Source organism: Pseudorca crassidens, chromosome 2, assembly GCF_039906515.1.
Source record: "Pseudorca crassidens isolate mPseCra1 chromosome 2, mPseCra1.hap1, whole genome shotgun sequence".
NCBI classification, from domain to species: Eukaryota; Metazoa; Chordata; class Mammalia; order Artiodactyla; family Delphinidae; genus Pseudorca; species Pseudorca crassidens.
Genome location: NC_090297.1, coordinates 99,675,059 through 99,702,856, shown reverse-complemented (window position 1 = coordinate 99,702,856; position 27,798 = coordinate 99,675,059). Strand labels below are relative to the sequence as shown.

General features: G+C 37.5%; 1 protein-coding gene across 6 annotated transcripts in view; it reads left to right on the top strand.

The window, feature by feature from the left end:
* PHTF1 (putative homeodomain transcription factor 1) overlaps positions 1-27,798 on the top strand; it is a 61,854-nt gene that overhangs the window by 26,834 nt on the left and 7,222 nt on the right. For 5 of the 6 annotated variants that reach the window (XR_010941001.1, XM_067727315.1, XM_067727317.1 and 2 more), the window contains 10 exons: positions 1,564-1,720; positions 2,922-3,056; positions 4,250-4,409; positions 5,291-5,464; positions 5,552-5,641; positions 7,838-8,059; positions 10,918-11,046; positions 11,433-11,705; positions 12,469-12,600; positions 13,116-13,202. Coding sequence is in view for 5 of the 6 variants with exons in the window: in XM_067727315.1 (XP_067583416.1) it covers positions 1,564-1,720; positions 2,922-3,056; positions 4,250-4,409; positions 5,291-5,464; positions 5,552-5,641; positions 7,838-8,059; positions 10,918-11,046; positions 11,433-11,705; positions 12,469-12,600; positions 13,116-13,202 (1,559 nt within the window). In the remaining variant the exon portion in view is untranslated. The remainder of the gene's footprint in view (positions 1-1,563; positions 1,721-2,921; positions 3,057-4,249; positions 4,410-5,290; positions 5,465-5,551; positions 5,642-7,837; positions 8,060-10,917; positions 11,047-11,432; positions 11,706-12,468; positions 12,601-13,115; positions 13,203-27,798) is intronic. The other variant, XM_067727319.1, reaches the window with a different exon arrangement.

Here is a 27,798-nt window from a genome sequence, read left to right as displayed (position 1 = left end):
TACCCTTCCATCCATGAGGGATAGCAGTATGCACAAGGTATTGCCAACCAGAGAAGCTCACCCAAGCTTTGGTATCCAGAGTTTTTATTGAGGGTTTATTATGTAGGTATGTTTGATTGAGTCACTGGCCAAGGAGTTAAACTCAGTCTTTAGCTCCCATTCCCTCCCCAAAGGTCAGGCTGATACAGTGTGGCTCAAAGCCCCAGCCCTCTAATTCCATAGTTGGTCTTTCTGGTGTGGCTACTCCTATCCTTAGTCATTTTATTGGCATAAACTATCCTCTGTGGTCCAAGGGACCCACCATGAATAACAAAGATACTTCATCATTTGGAAAATTCCAAGGGTTTAGGGTTACCTCCCAGGAATCAGGGACACAGACCTTTTACACAATTGGCAATTGAGATGATACATATGCATGCGATCAAAACTACATCGTATTAAGTTATTAAATTACATCAGTTAAGTCTCAGTCAATGATTCCTTTAGTGCCTAACATGTCTGTGCCAGGTACTCTTCTAGGCTCTGAGAAAGATTTCCTACTATCCTACTAGCATAAACCCTATATGATCTTGGTGAATTATTCTTTTGCTGTATTGTCAAATTTACTTTAATAGTATTTCAGTCATTCATTCAACAAATATTGAGTGCTTACTATGTGCCAGGTACTGATCTAGGTACAGCAGTGAACAAAATAGACAGAAATCCCTGCTTTCGTGGTGTTACTTTTTAGAGGTAAATTTATATCCATGTTCACAAGTCAGCAAGGTCTATAGTTTATTGTTTTGGTGCTATTGTTGTTATGTTTGGGTATCAGGGTATTAGGGAATGGAATTAATTTTTCTCCACATAGAAAAGTTTGTATAGCACAAGAATTATCTTTATGTCAAAGTCTGAAAGAACGAATCTGTAAAATTGTATCTGGAAGTTTTGGGAGATAATTTGTGATATCTTTCTGTTTCTTTCATTACTTTTTTCTTTGGACATTTCATCCTCACATACAAAGAGGCAACGTAGCATGACAGTTAAGAGTAAGGACTCCTGGCAGTCCAGTGGTTAGGACTCCATGCTTCCACTGCAAGGGGCATGGGTTCCATCCCTGGTCGGGGAACTAAGATCCTGCATGCCACACCTCGGCCAAAAAAAAAAAAAAAAAAAGAATAAGGATTCTGGAACCTGGCTGCCTTGGTTCAAATCGCAGCTGTGTTAATTGCTACATATAACTCTGGACCCTGGAGAATACTGGGTCTCTGAGCAGAGCAGTACTGCAGAGGGTTATACAGTATCTAGTTGTTTTGTGCTGGAAAGTCTTTCAGAATATCTAGATTGTCATATTTCCAGAAAGGCAGATCCTTTGGACACATCATTCTTCACTTGCTCTGTGATCTAGGGCTTCAGGTTTTCACTCAGCTAATGTGCAGGTGGATTGTATTGTAGAAAATTATGTGCTTTCATCTGTATACTTCTTTAAATGATAGATTTTTAGAGAAATAATCTGTAGAGTTATTAGAATTGTTTTTAAAGATAAGCCCTAATGCTTTCCACTTTGAAATCTCTTCTTTTCAGTTATAGCACTCGTGTTCTATTTTATGATGCCTATTGTGAATGTAAGTGAAGTACTTGGACCCTTGTGCCTTATGTTACTCATGGGAACTGTCCACTGTCAAATTGTGTCTACTCAGATAACAAGGCCATCGGGAAACAATGGAAATCGGAGAAGAAGGTGAGATGAGAAATTACACTTTTGGTTGTGTATGTTCTGGGAGAGGCATTGAAGAACAAAATCTTTGAGTGAATTAATACAAAATCTTCCTCTTTTGCATATATTTTTCATTATTTTTTTGGCTTAAAAAAAACCCCAAATGCTTTACTTTTACTTTTCTCCCTGATGCTTAGAAACCTTGTCATGAACTTTTAATCCAAGGGGGATGGGGGTTTGTCATTCAGTACCGTTGTTTAAAAGGAAAATTCCTATACTGTATTATTCCTTATCAAAATTTACCTTAAATAATGATTTTAATGAAAAACATTCTGCTTCATAATTGTCTCAAAATTTGGTGAAAATTCACTATAAACAAGGATCTTAGTACATTAGGTTAGTGCTACTAAAATTTTTACCTTTTTTCAATAATATGTAAAAAGAATGGATTTCTAAGTGTTCTAAACTTTTAATAAAGATTTAACTTTTCTACACATTGAATTCATGTCTAGTCTTTATTGATCATGTGCCGTTTGTGGGGTTTAGAACTGTTAAAGGTTTCTTAGATATACATGGTATTATCTTACAAAAGTCATCTTTCTCAGAGTATCTGTAGATTTTTGTTCCCCCAAGGAGTTACTATATAAGGTTTTTTCATTTGGTGCAAAGAATTTCAATATATTTATACTTATTTTTGAATGTTATTTTCAAAACTTTTTTTTTCCAGGAAAGAATATTCCTTGAAAATTCAGTTTAATTGATTTAATGTTTTCTAAGGAAATCAAATATTGTGCTGTGTCTCATTGGTATTTACAGGATATATCTTTTCACTGCATAGAATATCAAAAAATTGATCACTTGCTATTATTTTGTGTTCCCATGATTAAATGTGCCAAATGGGTAGATTTCTGGCATCCATATTTAAAGAAATTGTTCATTCTTTCTGTGGTTCCTGAAAAGACTATTGGTCATACATATGAAAATTTTCCTTCTAGTTATGTTTTTGAATGGCATTTCTATTTATTTAATGAATGAACAAAATGGTAACTTAGCACTTTGTTCTGGAACCTGTTTTTGCCCTTAAGTCAGAAATGTTCCTGTATAATTTATCCTCATTATATGAAGTTCATTATACTTAATTTCAGGTAGTAGTCAGTAGGGATATTGAGTAGAGACGGAAAAAGGTCCTGAATAATCTAAAGTTGTTGAAATATTTTTTTTTTAGAAAATTACGAAAAACTGTAAATGGTGATGGGAGCCGAGAAAATGGAAATAACTCCTCTGATAAAGCCAGAGGAACAGAAACTTTGGAATCTGCACCCTTTAATGGTGGTTTTTGGGGGACTCTCTTTGGCAGCAGGTGGGAAGTCTTACATTGGAATTTTTACTTGATTTTGTGTTCACATTAGTGTTTACATAGTATATAATCTGATTAGGTTTTAGGAATACACACTGTAAGCATATTATCATTGTGGTGAGATTTTTAAAGGTTCTGGAATGATTTGCTTATTTGCAATGGCGCCACTGTCTGTCATGTTACCCATTAGTCCAGTAAACTACCATAAAAGTGTCATTCTGCTTGATCTTTAATGGTTTTTTAGACCACAAGATTATGGAAATATAAATACTCTTGAAGGGTAAATATTTTAAGTCATATTGGCCAACATCTTGAGAGAATGAAGAATTTCTAAAAGATGAGGTATTTTTCAGTATGAGAGCTGATTCCTCTTTAGATGTGGGGTGCAGGACAGGAGGCTGGTGTCGATGGGCTGTAGGACAGAAAGGGAAGTGAGTCCAAGACACATTCAACCTCCTTCATGATTTTGTCGGTTGTAGCAGCGCTAGTATGACTTGAAGAAATCCTTATTTTATCATATGTTAATGTTTGTGACTCAAAAGTAAAGTGCTTTTGCAGCTTTGTTTTTGAAGACGAAGTATGTTCACAAATTTTTCTAAAGATAAGTTGACACTCTTTAGTTGAAGTGTTTGAGTTCTTTGTGCTGAACATTGTGCTGGGCACTGGGCATTCCTCTTAGTGATTTTACTGTCTAATTAGGAAGGTAAGAGTAGCAGGTATGATACAGTCACAAAAATGTAAAAATACCATAAATGATATCATGCTGACTAAAGGCCATGCAGTTCAGCAGAAGGAGTGCGTATTCTGGGGTGAAGTAGTCAGCAGGAGTCAGGGAGGAGCTGAGAGTTGCTGGGCTTTGAAGCACAGGAGAGGGGAAGACATTCTATGAAGTGGCACAAACAGGCAATGTGAGGGCGGGGTTGGCATTGCGTTTGAGAGGGAAGACTGTGGACCCACTTCCTTGCAAAATCGAAAAGAACAGGCTTCCTCTCAACTAACTGACCCAAGTCTTTGGAGACTAGAGAGAGAACTGGCTTCCTACGCCCTTAGGCAAGCTAGAAGCCTGAAACGTACAATTTCTGAATCTTCTTGATTTCCAGAATAATATATTGTACTCCTCAGAAGAAAGTGACTTCATGAAAGATATTACTTTCAAAAAACTAACTAGTAATCTTTTTTTCCTTTTTTAAAAATAGGATGAAAAGAGTAAAATTAATATGTAGCAAAGGGACAGAGACTGACAATGACTCAGGTTGTCTGCATCCTATCATCAAGAAGAGACAGTGTCGACCAGAGATTAGAATGTGGCAAACAAGAGAGAAAGCAAAATTTTCAGACGGAGAAAAGGGATGCAGGGTAAGATTTAGATGAGAGTAAGTATTACAAGGTCTTTTCTTTCCTGTGTAAAATTTTTCTATTCTTAGACTCTGCTAGAAACACAAAATAGGTACTAATAGATTTGTGTCATTTGAAATGTAAAACTACAGGATGTGAAAAGGAGAACATCATGAAGAATAACATGAAGACTGTACCTTATTCTTCTAATTTCTAGGACCAGAACCTGTTATCGCCTCTGCCCCTGGTCCAGCCTTAGTAGGAGACTGGTAGATTCAATAAACAGATTAGTGTAGACGCTGCTGTGTCGTCTTCCAGAGAGGCGGTGATAGTGTGTTAAGGTTTGGGAAACTATTTTCCAGGTTTAGGTATAGATGTTTACGTCTGCTTTACGTCTAAAACTAACAACACTCTTACTTTATAGTCTTGAAATATTTTCTTACTTGTTAGACTGGCATTTACGAATTACAAAAAGCTAATATTTTTGAGCCATTACTGCAACCAAGCCCTATTCTAAGTGCTTTACAAGTAGTAACTCACTTAATTGTTTCAACAACTCTGTGAGATAGGTGCTTTTATTATCATCGCTTTTCAGATGAGGAAATTGAGGCCCAGAGAGATTTAATTACCTACCTACAGTTACATAGCTAATAAGTAGAAGAGCTGTGATTCAGACTTGAGTTTGACCCAAGCCTGTGCTTCTAACCTCTACATAAGACTGCCTCATCATTTAAGCTGTTTAGTTTCAAGAAAGTTTAATATTTTTCTTTATTGAGACCAACTAATAGGTAGGTTTGTTCAGTTTTGGTTTAGTTTACTTTTACTGCTTCTTAGTTTTTATACATAGGCTAACTGGAGTTTTTGGGCTGTCCCCTGTGAGGAAACTGCTCTTCTCTTTGTAGGAGCCGTTTGGGCGTTTGGGCAATGGGATTTCAGATGATCTGTCAAGTGAGGATGATGGTGAAGCCCGGACACAGATGATGACACTGCGGAGGAGCGTGGAAGGGGCCTCAAGTGACAACGGCTGTGAAGTTAAGAATAGGAAATCAGTACTTTCAAGGCACCTAAACACTCAGGTAATTTTTATTTTAGCTTATAAAAGTATAGGCATTAACTCCCAAGTCACAAGGTATTTAACACGTTTTCCTGTCGTGTGTTGGCAGGTAAAGAAGACCACTTCCAAGTGGTGTCCCGTTGTGCGGGATTCAGATAGTCTGGCTGAATCAGAGTTTGAATCGGCAGCCTTCAGTCAGGTAACCTATCCCTTTTCAAGGCGTATTCTTGAGTGTAATAACTGTATCCATTCCTTTGTTTATTGGTTGTCCTAAAGTTGTGTGTATATTTGCCTGCCCCTCCCCTGCCCCCAACTATGTGTCTACCTATCTAGAAGCTTTTACATGACTGCTCACCCCCAGAAAGAGAACGAGCTCTTTGTCTTTGATCTAATCTTAAAAGTATCATAGATGATGCCCAGAGAGAGACTCCTCAATCCCTAGATGATGAGAAGGCTACTTAATATTCACTTGGAATATGCAGTTTATTATTAAGCATTGTTCCTTTGTAAGTGGCATCGATGCTGATGGGGACAGATGTTTGAGAAAGGACCCCTGAGAGATGGGAGCAGTAAATCTCATCATGAAAGCTAATGGGAATATTGTACATTTGGGACATTATAATTCAGAGGTGAGGAGAGTAGATGGTGGTGACTTTTGTTTTGATTGACAAGGCAGCTGGGGTTGTGGAAAAACTTTCACATCTATGTTTGTACTGCAGGAGAGCTGCAATGTCCATCCTTTTCTCAGCCTGATTACCCTTTTCCCTGTTTGGCTGGGCCCTGGACGTGACTAGGTCTACAGTCAAGCTCACAACATTTAGAGTAGAGGACACTTGGGTGTGTCAGTAGGCCCAGCCACACCTGCACCCAGCGTGGGCCCTTGGATGTGCTTGCAGAGTCACCCCATCCCAGGGCACCTCACTTGAACAACCCCATGACTTGGCAATAAATTCTCAGAGGGAGTCTTCTTTGATAGTCTGTTAGAGAGTCATCAGAGTTTCACATTTAACCATGAAAATGTATTATTGTTATGTGAAGCCTTGTCAACATAGTCATCAGTGTGTGAAAGCTTGCCAGCCATCACCATAGGTAACTTGTTTTCATTTTATTTCAAATATATAGTTGTTTTTTTTTGAAATACAGGTAAATATTTTATTATAAAATACCTTTTAGGGCTTCCCTGGTGGCGCAGTGGTTGAGAGTCCGCCTGCCGATGCAGGGGACACGGGTTCGTGCCCCGGTCCGGGAAGATCCCACATGCCGCGGAGCGGCTGGGCCCATGAGCCATGGCCGCTGAGCCTGCGCGTCCGGAGCCTGTGCTCTGCAATGGGAGAGGCCACAACAGTGAGAGGCCTGCGTACCGCAAAAAAAAAAAAAAAAAAAAACCTTTTACTGCAACAATATGGATGAATTTCAGAAATATAATGTTGTAAAAGTAGTCAAACATAAAAAATAGCTATTTTCAGATTTCACCTCTAACAAAGTACAAAATTGAAGTTAATCTATGCTCTTAGTAGTCATAATGGTTGTTTTCCTTGAAAGAGAATAGCACAGAAACAGGGGCAGGAGAGCTAGTAATGCTTTGCTCGTTGGTTTTGGTGCTGATTACACAGACATGTTTCAGTTGTGAAAAATTTATCAACCTATAAACTTACGCACACATATTTAAGAACGCTGTATTTCAAAAACTGTTAAAATAAAAACATATTCATCTAAAACACAGAAATCACAATGAAAAAAACTAAAAAAAAAAAAAATTAATTTCATGACCCAAAAACTGTCACTTCATTTTTTAAAAGATTTTAAGGCTTTACAGATTTTGTAGTTATAAAATTAATGTAAGGATGTTATAAAAATTCAAATGAAGAAGTATATTTAGTAAAAAGCAACCATTTCCACTTCCTGCCTCCCTTCCCAGTATAATGAATCCCTCACTGTTCCCTACATCCCCAGATTGAATCCATGCTGTCCAGAGGGTGGTTATAGTTCCACATATTTATTTTCCTTTGCGTAAGAGAGCATACTATATATTTAAACATATAACGTATCATTTAAGAAACATAAATAGGAAAATTTGTTCTGAGTTTTTTTTTTTTTAATCTTGTAGGGCTTGCCTTATCAGTACATAAGACAATACTTCATTCTGTTGAACATCTGCAGAATATTCCAGTTTATGAAGGAATTTATTAAAATGTGTAAAATTATGACTACTTAATTTGTTTCCAGTTTTTCATTATTAAAAGCAATTCAGAAAAATCCTTGTAGATAGATGGGTTTATCCACTCAGGTTGCCATAACAGAATACCACAGGCTGGGTAGCTTAAACAACAGAAATTTTATATAGTTGTTTTTAAAAAGGAATATAAAAAAAATTTGTTTTTGTTTTCCCTTAAAGGGCTGTAGATCTGGCATGAGTGGTGGCTCTCGAAGCCTCAACATGTTGAGAAGAGACTCGGAGAGCACCCGTCATGACTCGGAGACAGAGGATATGTTATGGGATGACCTGCTGCATGGCCCTGAGTGCCGGTCGTCTGTCACCAGCGACAGTGAGGGGGCCCACGTGAACTCCCTTCACTCAGGGACCAAACGTGACCCCAAAGAAGATGTTTTTCAGCAGGTCTGTAAAGGTGATGATAATAATAGCTGATGTTTACTGTGTACTTACCATGTGCCAGGCACTGTATTATCTCCTTTAACTCTACAATAACCCTGTAAGGTGGACACTATTATTATCCCTGATTTAGAGATGAGGAAATTGAGCATAGTTTGTAAGTGAAGATATTGGAATTAGAACTAAGGGGGAAGCACTCTTGAATTCCCCTAACCTAAATGTTTCTTCCTAGGACTTTTTCTCATTATTTTCCTTAGAATGATCCTGAATGTTCATTTTATATGAGCAGGGTACATTGTTTGGCGCAGTAACCTGATATTATATTTTCATAGACATAACAGTATCATATATGAATTACTAGGAGATGGCATTGCTTGCTTCTCTAATAACGTATAAAGCAAGTGATGCTTTTAATTTTAGTTTTTCTGTTAATATCATAAAATCAGATAGCCTGGAAATGAGGATTCTTTAGAAGGTTATTTCAACCTTACAATCAATATAGGAATTCATTCTACATCTGCAGAAATTTTTTTACTAGAAATTTTTTTGACTCTGCTTTAGAAATTTTTTACTAATAATTCTTTTATGTAGTAACAATAGTTCCTACTTCTTAGAAATATTGTGATATACCTAATGAGATAATACGAAGTGCTTAGCACGATGCTTGGCAAAGTGTAGGCACCCAATACATGTTAGCATGGTTATTACTATCCACATGAGACAATCAGTTAGTCTCTGCTTAAATACTTGTGGAGCTGGAGTGATTGTTATTTCATGAGCTTTTTCCACTGCTGGATAGATTAAATGATTAAGAAACGGTTCTCATATCAGCCTTTCATATGTTTAATGCCAACGATCATGATTCTTCTTAGTTTTATTTTTTTTAGGCTAAATATTTCCACAATGACTTAATAAATAGTGGGTGATGGATATTCATTTGTTTAATTATATAATTTTCTTGATTCTAAGATACCATTGATTTAGGTTACACATTTTAATGAAAAAAATTCTGCTTCATTAAATGTATACGGTTTTCAAAAACTAACTAGAAACAACATACATTTTATTAGTAAAGTTTTAAGCTTTTTCCTCCAATTTTGCTATCAAAGTTTGTATCTAAATATTCTTTGCATTCAGTCTGAAGACTCATCTAAATTACCTTAGCCCTTGGTAATTATGAATAGCATCATGATGATTTTCACCTCCTTTGCACTTTTGGGATTTATAGGATAATTTTAAGGCATATGTAAGAATAACTAGGTAAGATGAAACTCACTATGTTAAACGGAATTCATCATTTCCCAATTCTCCCACCTAACCTATTCTTTTATTCCCCATATTTCTAAATGTCACCACTAACCACCCAAGTTAGAAACCTTGGTGCCATTCTTGACCCCGCCCCCCATGTTTCCAATCAGTCATCACACTGTCTTGATCCTGCTGTATAATACATACATCTGCCCACCTGTGTCCACACTGCTTGGTGCAGACCACCATCAGCCCTCGTCTGGATCCTTACAACAGCTTCTCTAGGCTTGCTCTGCTTCATTTCATTTTCCACACTGCAGCCAGAATGATCCTTCTAAAATACAAATCTGTTGCCATTCCCCTTACAGTCCTTTAATAGCTTTTTTTTTTCCCATTCTGGATTATTTCTTTGTGTTCCTTTATTTGCTCTGATAACAGTCTTGCATGGTATAGTTTAACTCAACTAAACTTCTTTCAGTTTCCTCATGTACTTCTGGATCTTTACACAAACTGGTTTATTTGCCTGGAACACACTTTTCTCCAATACCTATTCCTTCGTCTCACTCTTTTTTACTTTTTGGGTCTTGGCTTGAGTGATACTCCCTTAGGAAGCCTTTTCTGTATGCTCCTAAAGCATTCTTTCCCTTATCATGCTGCACAGTAACTTTATTTATAGTCTCCATAAGTCTGTATGCTCTGTGATGTCAAGGACTACATCTGTCTTGTTCTTTATTATATCCATAGTACATGTTACATAGTAGCTGCTTAATATTTTTTTGGCTAAATCAATTAATAAATCCATAAATGTGCATCAGCATTATGCTAAGCATTATTGTAGAAGGAGAAGAAATACACCAGATGGTTGTTTTTTAGTAACTTATATATTTGTTTGGGAAAAAGATGATTTTAAGGGAAATAGAGGACACAATAAAAGCAGCATATAATTAGATGCAAATTTATCTGATATAGACTGTAAGGGTTTTTAATTTCAGAGAAAGGTAACGTGAGTGAGGCTTGTGGCCATCAGAGAGGACATGTTGGTGAAATGGGACTTGAGTTGGTACTCGAAGAATAAGACATGATACGGCAGAGGAAAATACAGGGCTGTTTCTATCTCGACCTTTTCCTCCTGAGCTTACTATGCTTTTCTGTGTCCTGATTAGACCAGAGAAAGGTTTACCTTCTCAGTCATTCCTGTGTTGTTAAGGCCTGTTAGTACCTCTCCCGTGTAACTTCCAACTGTCCCTGGTCTAGTCATGATGCTGTAGAAATGCTTTCCTTCTTGATATCCCATTAATACACCAAGCTTATCCTCACTTCCATACATTTAGTAGGGAAGCAGCCTTGGAGATCATGTAATCCTACCTCCCATCATTATAGGAGACACTTAGCCTCCCTCCAGGTAAGAAATTGTTTTTGTGAAAAAAAAAAAAAAAACAAAAACCAGAAACCAGCATCATGGAGGTGGTAATTGGAGTGATGAGCTTTGTGAGGGGGAGAATAGGATGACAAGGCTGAACCCTGGCAAATGTGGCCCAGGAGCTAGACAAAGGGAAAAAAATACAACGGAGGAAATAAAGAAGGAGTGGATGGAAATATTTATTTTTTCTTCTCAGAACCATTTATTCTGGCTTCAGAACTCAAGTCCTGCCTCTGACCGAGTTAGTGCAATAATCTGGGAAGGGAATGAGTGCAAAAAGATGGATATGTCTGTGTTGGAAATAAGTGGTATCATCATGAGCAGGGTAAGGTTTAATACGTTTTTGGATTTTTAGAAAAATCTATTTAATGATCAGCAGCTATTTCATAGAATGTATTTAATGATCAAAATGTTGACTCTACTTTTGAAGCACCAGTATGTGTATCTTAAATTTTGTAGTCAGTCTTCACTAGGTAGTATATTTTTTTATTTGTTACAGAGGTCTCTGTGAGCATGATCAGGTAGACTCTACAAATATTCCTTATCTCATTCAAGCCTAAAAGTCATAAATCTGTACATCATTTTTATTTGTATTTCTTTTAGATTTAAAGCAGATTTAGTTTTTAATAATCTAAATAGTATTTGATAAATACTGCTTCACAACTCCATTTAGCTGTGCAGTAATGATGGATATTTTAAATTAATTCCCAGGTTAATGCGTATCAGCAAGGAGTAGGTTATCAGATGCTGGGAAATGTCGTCACCATCGGATTAGCATTTTTCCCTTTTTTACATCGACTGTTCCGAGAGAAGAGCCTTGACCAGCTAAAGTCCATCTCAGCTGAGGAGATCTTGACTCTCTTTTGTGGGGCACCACCTGTTGCACCTATTATTTTCTTGTCTATAATTAATTTTTTTGAACGACTGTGTCTTACTTGGATGTTTTTTTTCATGATGTGTGTGGCGGAGAGAACATACAAACAGGTCGGTAGACAATTAAGTAAAATTTCTTACCTCTGCTTTTGTATATGGTATTCTGTTGAGTTGCTTTTGTTCCCCTGATTTGTTCTCTCTCCAGAAGTTAACGTGGGCAATGGAGGCTTGATAAGTGAACTTTTGGTATTTGTGGGTTTAACACTTGTGGTACTGATTATTCACAAATGACATGCTGTAATCTGAAATTTTGCTGAGCCTGCTTGCAGGAGTAAGTGGCTGAGCCAGTGAGAGAGCCTAGCTGATTGCTTAGCACCTGCACCTCAATGTGCCCTTGATGTTTTGTGTATGTAGCATATGTAGTAATTACCAAAGTGAAAATGTTTCTGTGAGAAATAAACTTACTGAAATTTGATAAGAGTTTGGGATTGAGGGCTTAATGTATTGATGATATGTGCAAAAAATGTGGTTTTGAATGGAAATGTAATTTGGGAGTAAGCTAGAATTTTGTGTAAACATTTGAGTTTGTGAAGGTGGGGATTCACAAAGGTCTCCAAGGTATATTCCTTGAAAATGCCAAGAGTGTAGCATGTTGTGAAGAAGTATATTACTACATAATGTGCTTTGCAAGCGACAGGTTAATGAGCTATTAACAATGTTTTTTCACTGCCTGTCTTAGTGACCACTGATTAGAACTTGATCCTTTTAATATTTTTTATATGCTGGGAATATTGTTTACAATTATGTAAATATATACACAGTGACACATGTGTACATTTCACTTTGTGGTTTGTTTTTTTTTAACCTCCTCTAGAGATTTTTATTTGCAAAACTCTTCAGCCATATTACTTCTGCCAGGAAAGCTAGGAAATATGAAATACCTCATTTCAGACTTAAAAAGGTGGAGAACATTAAGATATGGTTATCACTGCGTTCCTTTCTAAAGGTGAGTTTTAGCTGACTAACCATGGAATATCTGCAATGATACGCAGAAAACATGCTCACTGAAATTTCTGGCGGCAGATACTCAGTAGGCAGGGTAGTTCTATGTACTGGACAGATAATCAGTGGCTGACAGACTTGCTGGACACCAGGTTGGGAGTGATCTATCTGCAGAGCTGGTAGAGCTAAGTAAATAAGACCTTAGAAAGGGAAAAGAAAATTTAAATTCCTAGGGCAGAGTGATAAATTGAATGTCTCATCTTTTTCTGACTTCCGGGGGGAATATTCCAGCTGAAAATATGTTCATGAATCAATCACACCCTTAATTTGAATGACATGGATCTCAGAGCTTAATTAAAGTCAAATATGTCCAAAATATATTAAAATCCTGTGTCAGAAACGTCTTATAAATGTTCATTTTCACGCCAATATAGTAAGATTGGGAGTGTGAATGACGTGAGGACTGTTGCCATCTCCGGCGGTGACCTAAAACACTAACCTACACATCTCACTCCACAGAGACGGGGCCCGCAGCGATCAGTGGATGTGGTTGTGTCTTCTGTCTTCCTACTGACACTTTCCATTGCTTTCATTTGTTGTGCCCAGGTAAGAGTTTCAGATCTATTTCAGTGGAAAATGGAAAATAGAGCTCACTTTCTGTTTTAAATCAGTTCACCGTGTTTAAGTGTGTGTGTGTGTGTGTGTGTGTGTGTGTGTGTGTGTGTGTATGTATAGACAACGGACATTTGTATCTCACAGCTCTGGGAACTGGGGAGTCCAAGGTCGAGGTGCCAGCATGGTTATGTTGAAGTATATATATTTTTAATGTGTCTACATTTCTTTTGCTAGTTTGAATACTTGTTAATTTTTCTAACTTTTTTTTTAATTTTTAAAAAAGTTTATTTTATTTTATTTATTTATTTTTGGCTGTGTTGGGTCTTTGTTGCTGCGTGCGGGCTTTCTCTATTTGTGGCAAGTGGGAGCTACTCTTGGTTGTGGTGCGTGGGCTTCTTATTGCAGTGGCTTCTCTTGTTGCAGAGCATGGGCTCTAGGAGTGCGGGCTTCAGTAGTTGCAGCACGTGGGCTCAGTAGTTGTGGCTTGCAGGCTCTAGAGCGCAGGCTCAGTAGTTGTGGCACACAGGCTTAGTTGCTCTGTGGCATGTGGAATCTTCCTGGACCAAGGATCAGACCCATGTCCCCTGCATCGGCAGGTGGATTCTTAACCAATGCACCACCAGGGAAGTCCTCTTCTAACTTTTGAAGTGAGAATAAAGATAATTTTTAGTCCTTTAAGACTCTAAGATCATGGTAATTTAATTTTAATTGGCAATTTTTGATTGTTAATAAAGCTATATACTACTATGGATACAAAATGGTGATTTTCCAACTCCATCGTTTCTTCTAATTTTATTAGTTGTCACTCTAAAGTAGACTTTTTCTTCTTTCCCATTTATTCATTCATTCATTTACTACGCTATGGACTCCTGTGTTCTTATTTTTATCCAGTGGATTATAAACTATTACTATGTTTTGATTCCTAAATTGTCCCAGATTTGGCCAGTGGGAGACCCTTAAAGCCCCTTCCTGTGTTCTTTTGACAGGTCCCTGTATCTTTATTTATTTATTTATTTTGGTACTTCTGTGTTTCCTTTATTACAAGAAGTTACAGCCTTATCCTGTACTTTTCCATTGATTGAATTTTAACTTAATTCTGCTATGGTCAGAAAACATGCTCTGAATGTTTTCAGTCCTTTGAAATATGTAGAATTGCTTTATTATCCAGTATATGCTCAGTTTTATTAAATCTTCCATCAGCACTTTGAAAGAATTTGTATCCCACTGTTTTGGAGAGCAGCGTTCTCTCTATATAAATTAGCCCAAGTTTATTAGTTGTATTGCTGAAACTTCCTGTGTCCCTACTCATCTTTTTGGTTTGCTTATTCTGTCAGCCACTGAGAGAGGTGTGGTCAAGCCTGCTCCGATGGTGGATTTATCTTTTTCTCCTTTTATTTCTGTCAATTTTTGCTTTATATGTTTTTAAGCAGTGTAACTGGATGCATACAGGTTTAGAATTGTTATCCGTCTCCTTGGTGGATAGACTTTTATGTCCTTTATAGTTATTTTTTTTCTCAATCCAGGATCAGTTATTACATTTAGCTGTTATGTCTCTTTAATCTTCTTTAATCCTAAACAGTGTCAGGCTTTCTTTACCTTTCATGACCTTATAAAATGTCTCTATTTCTAATGTTTCTTAACTTAAAGTCTGCTCTATTTGATATTAATTTAACTACACCATCTGTGTTTTGATTAGTTTTTGTATGCAATATCTTTGTCTACCCTTTTTCATTTATTTTGTCTTTGTATAGTTCTATCTCTTATAATCAGCATATCCTTTTTTGGTTGCTTGTTTCTTTTTCTTTTTTTTTTTTTGCTGTTAAACTATCAAAGTGCTTTAATATCTTTAGTGATATATTTTTTTCAATGCTGAAAGGTTATTTTATTAATTTATTTTGGTAACAGGTCTGTATTTATTACAAAATATATTTTCTTTTTGAGTTTTTCCCCTTTCTCTCTCTCTCTTTTTTATTGAAGTATAGTTGATTAACAATGTTGTGTTAGTTTCAGGTATACAGCAAAGTGATTGAGTTATACACATATATGAATATATATTATTTTCAGATTCTTTTCCCTTATAGGTTACTATAAAATATTGAGTATAGCTCCCTGTGATATATATACCGTATCTTCTTTATCCATTCATCTGTCGATGGACATTTAGGTTGCTTCCATGTCTTGACTGTTGTAAATAGTGCTGCAATGAACATTGGGGTGCATGTATCTTTTTGAATTATAGTTTTGTCTGGATATATGCCCAGGAGTGGGATTGCAGGATCATATGGTAACTATTTTTAGTTTTTTAAAGAACCTCCATACTGTTCTCCATAGTGGCTGTATCAATTTACATTCCCACCAACAGTGCAAGAGGGTTCCCTTTTCTCCACACCCTCTCCAGCATTTATTATTTGTAGACTTGTTCATCATGGTCATTCTGACTGGAGTGAGGTGATACCTCATTGTAGATTTAATTTACATTTCTCTAATAATTAGTGATGTTGACCATCTTTTCATGGGCCTTTTGGCCATCTGTATGTCTTTTTTGGAGAAATGTCTACTTAGACCTTCTGCCCACTTTTTTATTGGGCTGTTTGGTTTATTGTTATTCAGTTGTTTGTATATTTTGGAAATTAATCCCTTGTCAGTCTCATCATTTACAAATATTTTCTCCCATTATGTAGGTTGTCTTTCTGTTTTGTTTAAGGTTTCCTTTGCTGTGCAAAAGCTTTTAACTTTAATTAGGTCCCATTTGTTTATTTTTGTTTTTATTTCCATTTCTCTAGGAGGTGGGTCAAAAAAGATCTTGCTGTGATTTATGTCAAAGAGTGTTCTGCCCATGTTTTCCTGTAGAAGTTTTATAGTATCCAGTCTTATGTTTAGGTCTTTAATCCATTTTGAATTTATTTTTGTATATGATGTTAGAGAAGTGTTCTAATTTCATTCTTTTACATGTAGCTGTCCAGTTTTCCCAGCACCACTTATTGAAGAGGCTGTCTCTTCTCCATTGTATATTCTTGCCTCCTTTGTCATAGATTAGGTGACCATAGGTGCATGGGTTTATCTCTCGGCTTTCTATCCTGTTCCACTGATCTATATTTCTGTTTCTGTGCCAGTACCGTACTGTTTTGATGAATGTAGCTTTGTAGTATAATCTGAAGTCAGGGAGCCTGATTCCTCCAGCTTCGCTTTTCTTTCTCAAAATTGCTTTGGCTATTCGGGGTCTTTTGTGTTTCCATACAAATTAAAAATTTTTTTGTTCTAGTTCTGTGAAAAATGCCATTGGTAATCTGATGGGGATTGTACTGATTCTGTAGATTGCCTTGAGTAGTATGATTATATTAACAATATTAATTTTTCTAGCCTAAGAAACCAGTATATATATATATATATATATATATATATATATATATATCTTTCCATCTGTTTGTGTCTTCTTCAGTTTCTTTCATCAGTGTCTTATAGTTTTTGGAGTACATGTATTTAGCCCCCTTAGGTAGGTTTATTCCTAGGTATTTTATTCTTTTTGATGCAGTGGTAAATGGGATTGTTTACTTAATTTCTCTTTCTGATCTTTTGTTGTTAGTGTGTAGAAATGCAACAGATTTCTGTGTATTAATTTTGTATTCTGCAACTTTACCGAATTCATTGATGAGCTCTAGTAGTTTTCTGGTAGTGTCTTCAGGATTTTCTATGTATAGTATCATGTCATCTGCAAACAGTGACACTTTTACTACTTCTTGTCCAATTTAGATTCCTTTTATATCTTTTTCTTCTCTGAATGCTGTGACTAGGACTTCCTAGACTATATTGAATATAAGAGATGAGATTGAGCACCCTTGTCTTGTTCCTGATTTTAGAGGAAATGTCTTCAGCTTTTCACTGTTGAGTATGATGTTAGCTGTGGGTTTGTCATATATGGCCTTTATTATGTTGAGGTATGTTCCCTCTATGCCCACTTTCTACAGAGTTTTTAATCACTAGTGCATGTTAAATGTTGTCAAAAGCTTTTTAGGCATCTATTGATCATGTGGTTTTTATTCTTCAAATTGTTAATGTGGTGTATCACACTGATTGATTTGTGGATATTGAAAAATCCTTGCATCCCTGGGATAAATCCCACTTGATCATTTAATGTATTGTTGGATTCAGTTTGCTAGTATTTTGTTGAGGATTTTGCGTCTATGTTTATCAATGATATTGGCCTGATTTTCTTTTTTTGTGATACCTTTGTCTGTTCTTGGTATTAGGGTGATGATGGCTTCATAAAATGAGTTTGGAAGTGTTCCTTCCTCTGCAATTTTGGGAATAGTTTCAGAAGTGTAGGTATTATCTCCTCTCTAAATGTTTGGTAGAATTTGCCTGTGAAGCTATCTGGTCCTAGACTTTTGTTTTCTGGGAGTTTTAAAATCACAGATTCTATTTCAGTACTTGTGATCAGTTTGTTCATATTTTCTGTTTCTTCTGGTTCAGTCTTGGTAGATTGTACCTTTCTAAGAATTTGTCCATTTCTTCTAGGTTGTCCATTTTATTGGTATATAGTTGCTTGGAGTAGTCTCTCATTTCTAATTTATTGATTTGGGCCCTTTTCCTTTTTTTCTTGATGAGTCTGGCTAAAGGTTTATCAATTGTGTTTATCTTTTCTAGGAACCAGCTTTTGTTAATAGTTTCATCGATGTTTTCTATTGTTCTCTTAGTCTCTATTTCATTTATTTCTGCTCTGATCTTAATGATTCCTTTACTTCTACTAACTTTGGATTTTGTTTTTTCTTCTTTCTCTAGTTGCTTTAGGTGTAAGGTTAGGTGGTTTATTTGAGATTTTTCTTGTTTCCTAAGGTAAGCTTGTATTGCTGTAAACTTACCTCTTCGAACTGCTTTTGCTGTGTCCCATAGGTTTTGGATCATCATGTTTTCAGTTTCATTTGTCTCTAGCTATTTTTTTTAATTTCCTCTTTGATTTCTTCAGTGTTGTTTAATAGCATATTATTTAGCCTGCGTGTGTTCGTGTTTTTTTCTTGCAGTTGATTTCTAATCTCATAGTGTTGTGGTCAGAAAAGATGCTTGATATAATTTCAGTTTTCTTAAATTTACCAAGGCTTGCTTCGTGGTCCAGCATGTGATGTATCCTGAAGAATGTTCCATGTGCACTTGAAAAGAATGTGCATTCTGCTGCTTTCAGTTGGAATACTCTATAAATATCAATTAAGTTCATTTAGTCTAATGTGTCATTTAAGGACTGGATTTTCTTATTGATCTTCTGTCTGGATGATCTGTCTGTTGATATAAGTGGGATGTTAAAATCCCCCATTATTATTGTGTTACTGTCAATTCCTTTTTTTATGTCTGTTAACATTTGCCTAATATATTGAGGTTCTCCTATGTTGGGGACACATGAATTTACAATTGTTACATCTTCTTTGATTGATCCCTTGATCATTATGTAGTGTCCTTTCTCTCTTATAACTGTATTTTAAAGTCTATTTTGTCTGATATAAGTATTGCTACTTCAGCTTTCTTTTCATTTCCATTTGCATGGAATACCTTTTTTTTAACATTTTTATTGGAGTATAGTTGCTTTACAATGGTGTGTTAGTTTCTGCTGTATAACAAAGTGAATCAGCTATACATATACATACATTGCCATATCCCCTCCCTCTTATGTCTCCCCTGACTCTCCCTATCCCACCCCTCTAGGTGGACACAAAGCACCGAGCTGATCTCCCTGCACTATGTGGCTGCTTCCCACTAGCTCTCTGTTTTACATTTGGTAGTGTATGTATGTCAATGCCACTCTCTCACTTTGTCCCAGCTTACCCTTCCCCCTCCCCATGTCCTCAAGTCCATTCTCTACGTCTAAGTCTTTATTCCTGTCCTGCCCATAAGTTCCTCAGAACCATTTCTTTTTTGATTCCATATATATGTTAGCATATGGTATTTTCTGAATTTCTGACTTACTTCACTCTGACAGTCTCTAGGTCCATCCACCTCACTACAAATAACCCAATTTCTTTTTTTTATGGCCGAGTAATATTCCATTGTGTATATGTGCCACATCTTCCTTATCCATTCATCTGTCGATGGACCCTTAGGTGCTTCCGTGTCCTGGCTATTGTAAATAGTACTGCAGTGAACATTGTGGTACATGACTCTTTTTGAATTATGGTTTTCTCAGGGTATATGCCCAGTAGTGGGATTGCTGGGTCGTATGGTAGTTCTATTTTTAGTTTTTTAAGGAACCTCCATACTGTTCTCCATAGTGGCTGCATCAATTTACATTCCCAACAACAGTGCAAGAGGGTTCCCTTTTCTCCACACCCTCTCCAGTATTTATTGTTTGTAGATTTTCTGATGATGCCCATTCTAACTGGTGTGAGGTGATACCTCATTGTAGTTTTGATTTGCATTTCTCTAATGATTAGTGATGTTGAGCATCCTTTCATGTGTCTGTTGGTAATCTGTATACCTTCTTTGGAGAAATGTCTATTTAGGTCTTCTGTCCATTTTTGCATTGGGTTTTTCGTTTTTCTGATATTGAGCTGCATGAGCTGCTTCTATATTTTGGAGATTAATCCTTTGTCAGTTACTTTGTTTCAAATATTTTCTCCCATTCTGAGGGTTGTCTTTTTGTCTTGTTTATGGTTTCCTTTGATGTGCAAAAGCTTTGAAGTTTCATTAGGTCCCATTTGTTTATTTTTGTTTTTATTTCCATTTCTCTAGGAGGTGGGTCAAAAAGGATCTTGCTGTGATTTATGTCATGGAGTGTTCTGCCTGTGTTTTCCTCTAAGAGTTTTATAGTGTCTGGCCTTACATTTAGGTCTTTAATCCATTTTGAGTTTATTTTTGTGTATGGTGTTAGGGAGTGTTCTAATTTCATTCTTTTACATGTAGCTGTCCAGTTTTCCCAGCACCACTTATTGAAGAGACTGTCTTTTCTCCATTGTATATTCTTGCCTCCTTTACCAAAGGTAAGGTGACCATATGTGCTTGGGTTTATCTCTGGGCTTTCTATCCTGTTCCATTGATCTATATTTCTGTTTTTGTGCCAGTACCATACTGTCTTGATTACTGTAGCTTTGTAGTATAGTCTGAAGTCAGGGAGCCTGATTCCTGCAGCTCCGTTTTTCGTTCTCAAGATTGCTTTGACTCTTCAGGGTCTTTTGTGGTTCCATACAAATTGTGAAATTTTTTGTTCTAGTTCTGTGAAAAGTGCCATTGGTGCTTTGATAGAGATTGCATTGAATCTGTAGATTGCTTTGGGTAGTATAGTCGTTTTCACAATGTTGATTCTTCCAATCCAGGAACATGGTATATCTCGCCATCTGTTTGTGTCATCTTTAATTTCTTTCATCAGTGTCTTATAGTTTTCTGCATACAGGTCTTTTGTCTCCTTAGGTAGGTTTATTCCTAGGCATTTTATTCTTTTTGTTGCAATGGTAATTGGGAGTGTTTCCTTAATTTCTCTTTCAGATTTTTTATCATTACTGTATAGGAATGCAAGAGATTTCTGCACCTTAATTTTGTATCCTGCTACTTTACCAAATTCATTGATTAGCTCTGTTGGTTTTCTGGTAACATCTTTAGTATTCTCTATGTATAGTATCGTGTCATCTGCAAAGAGTGACAGTTTTACCTCCTCTTTTCCAATTTGGATTCCTTTTATTTCTTTTTCTTATTTCTTTTTCCTCTCTGATTGCTGTGGCTAAAACTTCCAAAACTATATTGAATAATAGTGGTGAATGTGGACAACCTTGTCTTGTTCCTGATCTTAGTGGAAATGGCTTCAGTTTTTCACCGTTGAGAACTACGTTGGCTGTGGGTTTGTCATATTTGGCCTTTATTATGTTGAGGTAAGTTCCCTCTATGCCTACTTTCTGGAGGGTTTTTATCATAAATTGGTGTTGAATTTTGTCAAAAGCTTTTTCTGCATCTATTGAGATGATCATATAGTTTTTCTCCTTCAATTTGTTAATACGGTTTATCACATTGATTTCGTATATTGAAGAATCCTTGCATTCCTGGGAATAAACCCCACTTGGTCATGGTGTATGATCCTTTTAATGTGCTGTTGGATTCTGTGTGTAGTATTTTGTTGAGGATTTTTGCACTATGTTCATCAGTGATACTGGCCTGTGCTTTTCTTTTTTTGTGGCATCTTTCTCTGGTTTTGGTATCAGGGTGATGGTGGCCTCGTAGAATGAGTCTGGGAGTGTTCCTCCTTCTGGTAGATTTTGGAAGAGTTTGAGAAGGATAGGTGTTAACTCTTCTCTAAATGTTTGATAGAATTCTCCTGTGAAGTCACCTGGTCCTGGGTTTTTGTTTGTTGTAAGACTTTTAATCACAGTTTCAATTTCAGTAGTTGTGATTGGTCTGTTTATATTTTCTATTTCTTCCTGGTTAAGTCTTGGGAGGTTGTGCTTTTCTAAGAATTCGTCCATTACTTCCAGGTTGTCCATTTTATTGGCATAGAGTTGCTTGTAGTAATCTCTCATGATCCTTTGTATTTCTGCAGTGTCAGTTGTTACTTCTCCTTTTTCATTTCTAATTCTATTTATTTGAGTCTTCTCACGTTTTTTCTTTATGAGTCTGGCTAATGGTTTGTCAATTTTGTTTATCTTCTCAAAGAACCATCTTTTAGTTTTATTGATCTTTGCTATCGTTTCCTTCATTTCTTTTTCATTTATTTCTGATCTGATCTTTATGATTTCTTTCCTTCTGCTAATTTTGGGGTTTACTTGTTCTTCTTTCTCTAATTGCTTTAGGTGTAAGGTTAGTCTGTTTATTTGAGATGTTTCTTGTTTCTTGAGGTAGGATTGTATTGCTATAAACTTCCCTCTTAGAACTGCTTTTGCTGCATCTCATAGGTTTTGGGTTGTCGTGTTTTTATTGTCATTTTTTTCTGGGTATTTTTTAATTTCCTCTTTGATTTCTTCAGTGATCTCTTGGTTATTTAATAGTGTATTGTTTAGCTTCCATGAGTTTGTATTTTTTACAGATTTTTTTCCTGTTATTGATATCAAGTCTCATAGCATTGTAGTTGGAAAAGATACTTGATACGATTTCAATTTTCTTAAATTTACAAAGGCTTGATTTGTGACCCAAGATATGATCTCTTCTGGAGAATGTTCCATGAGCACTTGAGAAGAAAGTGTAATCTGCTGTTTTTGGATGGAATGTCCTATAAATATCAATTAAATCCATCTTGTTTAATGTATCATTTAAAGCTTGTGTTCCTTATTTTCATTTTGGATGATCTGTCCACTGGTGAAAGTGGGGTGTTAAAGTCCCCTACTATGATTGTGTTACTGTTGATTTCCCCTTTTATGGCTGTTAGCATTTGACTTTATGTATTGAGGTGCTCTTATGTTGGGTGCCTAAATGTTTACTATTGTTATATCTTCTTCTTGGATTGATCCCTTGATCATTATGTGGTGTCCTTCTCTGTATCTTGTAATAGTCTTTATTTTAAAGTCTATTTTGTCTGATATGATAATTCCTACTCCAGCTTTCTTTTGATTTCCATTTGCATGGAATATGTTTTTGCATACCCTCACTTTCAGTCTGTATGTGTCCCTAGGTCTGAAGTGGGTCTCTTGTAGACAGCATATGTACGAGTCTTATTTTTGTATCCATTCAGCCAGTCTATGTATTTTGGTTGGAGCATTTAATCCATTTACATTTAAGGTAGTTTTCGATATGTATGTTTCTATTACCATTTTCTTAATTGTTTTGGGTTTGTTATTGTAAGTTGTTTTCTTCTCTTGTGTTTTCTGCCTAGAGAAGTTCATTAAGCATTTGTTGTAGAGCTGGTTTGGTGGTACTGAATTCTCTTAGCTCTTGCTTGTCTGTAAAGGTTTTAATTTCTCCGTCAAATCTGAATGAGATCCCTGCTGGGTAGAGTAAACTTGGTTGTAGGTTTTACCCTTTCATCACTTTAAATATGTCCTGCCACTTCCTTCTGGCCTGCACAGTTTCTGCTGAAAGATCAGCTGTTAACCTTATGGGGATTCCCTTGTATGCTGTTTGTTGTCTTTTCCTTGCTGCTTTAAATATTTTTTTCTTTGTATTTAATTTTTAATAGTTTGATTAACCTGTGTCTTGGCGTGTTTCTCTTTGGTTTTGTCCTGTATGGGACCATCTCTGCTTCTTGGACCTGATTGACTATTTCCTTTCCCATATTAGGGAAGTTTTCAACTATAATCTCTTCAGTTAGTTTCTCAATCCCTTTCTTTTTCTCTTCTTCTGGGACCCCTATAATTCAAATGTTGGTGTGTTTAACATTCTCCCAGATATCTGTGAGATTGTTCTCAATTCTTTTCATTCTTTTTTCTTTATTCTGTTCTGCAGTAGTTATTTCCACTGTTTTATCCTCCAGGTCACTTATCCATTTTTCTGACTTAGTTACTCTGCTATGGATTACTTCTAGAGAATTTTAACTTTCATTTATTGTGTTGTTCATCATTGTTTGTTTGCTCTTTAGTTCTTCTAGGTCATTGTTAAACGTTTCTTGCATTTTCTCCATTCTATTTCCATGATTTTGTATCATCTTTATTATCATTACTCTGAATTCTTTTTCAGGTAGACTGCCTATTTCCTCTTCATTTGTTTGGTCTGGTGGGTTTTTATCTTTCTCCTTCATCTGCTGTGTATTTCTCTATCTTCTCATTTTGCTTAACTTACTGTGTTTTGGGTCTCCATTTTGCAGGCTGCAGGTTTGTAGTTCCTGTTGTTTTTGGTGTCTGTCCCCAGTGGCTAAGGTTGGTACAGTGGGTTGTGTAGGCTTCCTGGTGGAGGGGACTGGTTCCTGTGTTCTGGTGGATGAGGCTGGATCTTGTCTTTCTAATGGGCAGGACCACATCCGGTGGTGTGTTTTGGGGTGTCTGTGACCTTATTATGATTTTAGACAGCCTCTCTGTTAATGGGTGGGGTTGTGTTCCTGTCTTGCTAGTTGTTTGGCACAGGGTGTGCAGCACTGTATCTTGCTGGTTGTTGAGTGGAGCTGGGTCTTAGCATTGAGATGGAGATCTCTGGGAGAGCTTTTGCCTTTTGATATTACATGAGGCCCGGAGGTCTCTGGTGGTCTAATGTCCTTAACTCAGCTCTCCCACCTCAGAGGTTCAGGCCTGACACCCAGTGTTAGACAGAGCACCAAGACCCTGTCAGACACATGGCAAACCTCCTCACTGAGCCCAGGAATTGCTGATCTCTGCTAGGTGACCGAATGTGAGGTGTCCTGATGCCTCTCTTACCTCAACTCTGAGGCAGAGCACCGCTTTGACAAGCATGGGAAGGCACATCACGTGGACCAAGCCCTGATGTTTGCTGGGGCCTTCACAGCAGGCCTGGGGCCTGGTGCTGTTGGTTCAGAAGTGGCTCATTTTAATGTGCTCTGACCTAACGTTGCAGCTGGTTTCTAGAAAGGGAACAAAAAATGCTGTGTTTAAAAACAGCAGCCAAGCCCTCCCTTACCCTTGCCTGATCTCTGGGGAGGTAGTTCTAACCTGGAATACATTTTTCCATCCCCTCACTTTCAGTCTGTATGTGCCTCTAGATCTGAAGTGGGTCTCTTGTAGAAAACATATGTACAGGTCTTCTTTTGTATTCATTCAGCCAGTCTGTGTCTTTTGGTGGAGTATTTAATCTGTTTACATTTAAAGCAATTATCGATACGTATGTTCTTACTGCCATTTTGTTAATTGTTTTGGATTTGTTTTTGTAGGTCATTTTTTTTACCTTTCCTCTTTTGTTCTCTTCTCTTGTGATTTGATGACTATCTTTAGTGTTGTGTTGGGATTCCTTTTCCTTTTTTGTGTGTACATCTATTATGGATTTTTGGTTTGTGGTTACCATGAGTTTTGGTATAGCAGCCTATATATATACAAGATTGTCTTAAGTTGCTGATCTCTTAATTTCAAATGCATTTTATTTATTTATTTTTAACTTTAATTTTTTTTGGCTGTGTTGGTCTTCATTGCTGCACGCGGGCTTTTCTCTAGTTGTGGCGAGCGGGGGCTACTTTTTGTTGTGGTGCGTGGGCTTCTCATTGCAGTGGCTTCTCTTGTTGCAGAGCATAGGCCTAGGCATGCGGGCTTCAGTAGCTGTGGCACATGGGCTCAGTAGTTGTGGCTCATGGGTTCTAGAGCACAGGCTCAGTAGTTGTGGTGCACGGGCTTAGTTGCTCTGTGGCATGTGGGATCGTCCCAGACCAGGGCTCGAACCCATGCCCATTGCATTGGCAGGGGGATTCTTAACCACTGTACCACCAGGGAAGCCCTCAAATGCATTTTAAATATCCTGCCTTTATACTCTCTCTCCTCCTCTCACAATTACTAGTTTTGATGTTATATTTGTATGTGGATGATTTTGTACCTTTACTATATGTTTGCCTTTACTGGTGAGCTTTTCATTTCATACTTTTCTTATTTTTAGTTGTGGTCTTTTCTTTTCCATTTGGAGAAGTTCCTTTAGCATCTGTTGTAAAGCTGGTTTGGTAATGCAGAATTCTCTTAGCTTTTGCCTGTCTGTAAAGCTTTTGATTTCTCTATCAAATATGAACTAGAGCCTTGCTGAGTATAGTATTCTTGGTTGTAGGTTTTTCCCCTTCATCACTTTAAATATATTATGCCACTCCCTTCTGGCCTGCAGAGTTTCTGCTGAAAAATCAACTGATAACCTAATGGGGATTCCCTTGTATGTTATTTGTTGCTTTTCCCTTGTTGTTTTCATATTTTCTCTGTCTTTAATTTTTGTCAGTTTGATGACTATGTGTCTCAGTCTGTTCCTCCTTGAGTTAATCCTGTATGGGATTCTCTATGCTTCCTGGACTTGGGTGACTGTTTCCTTTCCCATGTTAGGGAAGTGTTCAGCTATTATCTCTTCAAATATTTTCTTAGGCCCTTTCTCTCCCTCTTCTCCTTCTGGGACCCCTATAATGCAAATGTTGGTGCATTTGACATTGTCCCAGAGGTCTCTTAACCTGTGTTCATTTCTTTTCATTCTTTTTTCTTTATTCTGTTCCACATCAGTGATTTCCACTACTCTGTCTTCCAGTTCACTGATTTGTTCTTCTGCCTCATTTATTCTGCTATTGATTCCTTCTAGTGTATTTTTCATTTCAGTTATTGCATTCTTCAACTCTGTTTGGTTGTTCTTTATATTTTCTAACTCTTTGCTAATAACTTCTTGCTCTGTGCATCCATTCTTTTCCTGAGCTCTTGGATCATCTTTACAATCATTACTTTGAACTCTTTCTCAGGTAGATTGCCTATCTCCAGTTTACTTAGTGTTCTTCTGGAGTTTTATCTTGTTTCTTTGTCTGGAACATATTCCTTTGCTGTCTCATTTTGTTTAAATTTCTATTTGTTTTCTTACGTATGTAGTAGAATAGTTAACATTTCTTGACCTTGGAGAAGTGGTCCTCTGTAGGGGATGTCCTATGTGTCCCAACAGTACACTCCCATCTTGTTACCTAAGGGCCAGGGACCATTCCCAGGGTGGGTTCTGACCTGTGTTTTTGGAGTTAGTTCCACAGGCCATGGGATTGCAGTTTTCTTGCTTCTAGTGTCTTCCCCCTGGTGGGTGAGGCTGGTCTAGAGGCTTGTCCAGGCTTCCTGGTGGGAGGGGCCAGTGCCTGCCCACTGGTGAGTGGAACTGGGTGCTGGCCCTCTGGTGGGCAGGGCCATGTCAAGGGGCATGTCTGGAGGTGGCTGTGGGCTGAGGAAGTCTTTAGGCAGCCTGTCTGCTGATGGGTGGGGCTGTGTTCCTGCCCTTTTGGTTGTTTGGCCTGAGGCGTCCCAGCACTGGAACCTACAGGCCGTTGGGTGGGGCCAGGCCTTGGTGCCAAGATCCCAGGCGAGACGTCTACCTCCAGCCAGAGTTCACATCAATGAACACTCCTCAGTGTGTCAGCCACCAGCTTTTATGATCCTAGAGAGAGCCACAGCTGCCCCCTGCCTTCCCAGGAGACCCTCCAAGACCAGCAGGGAGGTCTGGCCCAGGCTCCTATGAAGTCACTGCTTTTGCCCTCAGTCCCAGTGCACAAGGACCTTGTATATGCCCTCCAAGAGTGAAGTCTCTGTTTTCCCCAGTCCTGTGGAGCTCCTACAATCAAATCCCACTGGCCTTCAAAGCCAAATGCTCTGGGGCTCCTCCTCCCTGTGCCAGACCCCTAGGCTGGGGAACCTGGTGTGGGGCTCAGAGCTCTCATTCCTTGGGGAGAATTTCTGTGATATAATTATTCTCCAGTTTGTGGGTCACCCACCCAGGCTGTATGGGATTTGATTATATTACGAGTGCACCCCTCCTACCATCTCACTGTGGTTTCTTCTTTATGTCTTTGAATGTAGAATATTTTTTTTGGTAGCTTCCAGTCTTTTTTACTGATGGTTGTTCAGCAGTTAGTTGTGATTTTGATGTGCTTGTGAGAGGAGGTGAGCTCAAGGTCCTTCTACTCCATTATGTTGTCTCCAGTCCTGCTCCTGTTTGCTTGTTTCTTAATCCAGCCTCCCAGTTTTAGTGATTTGGAATGTCTGACCCAGTTAAACTTAATTACTATAACTACAAATACTATTTGGTTCCTATTTGGTTTATTTGT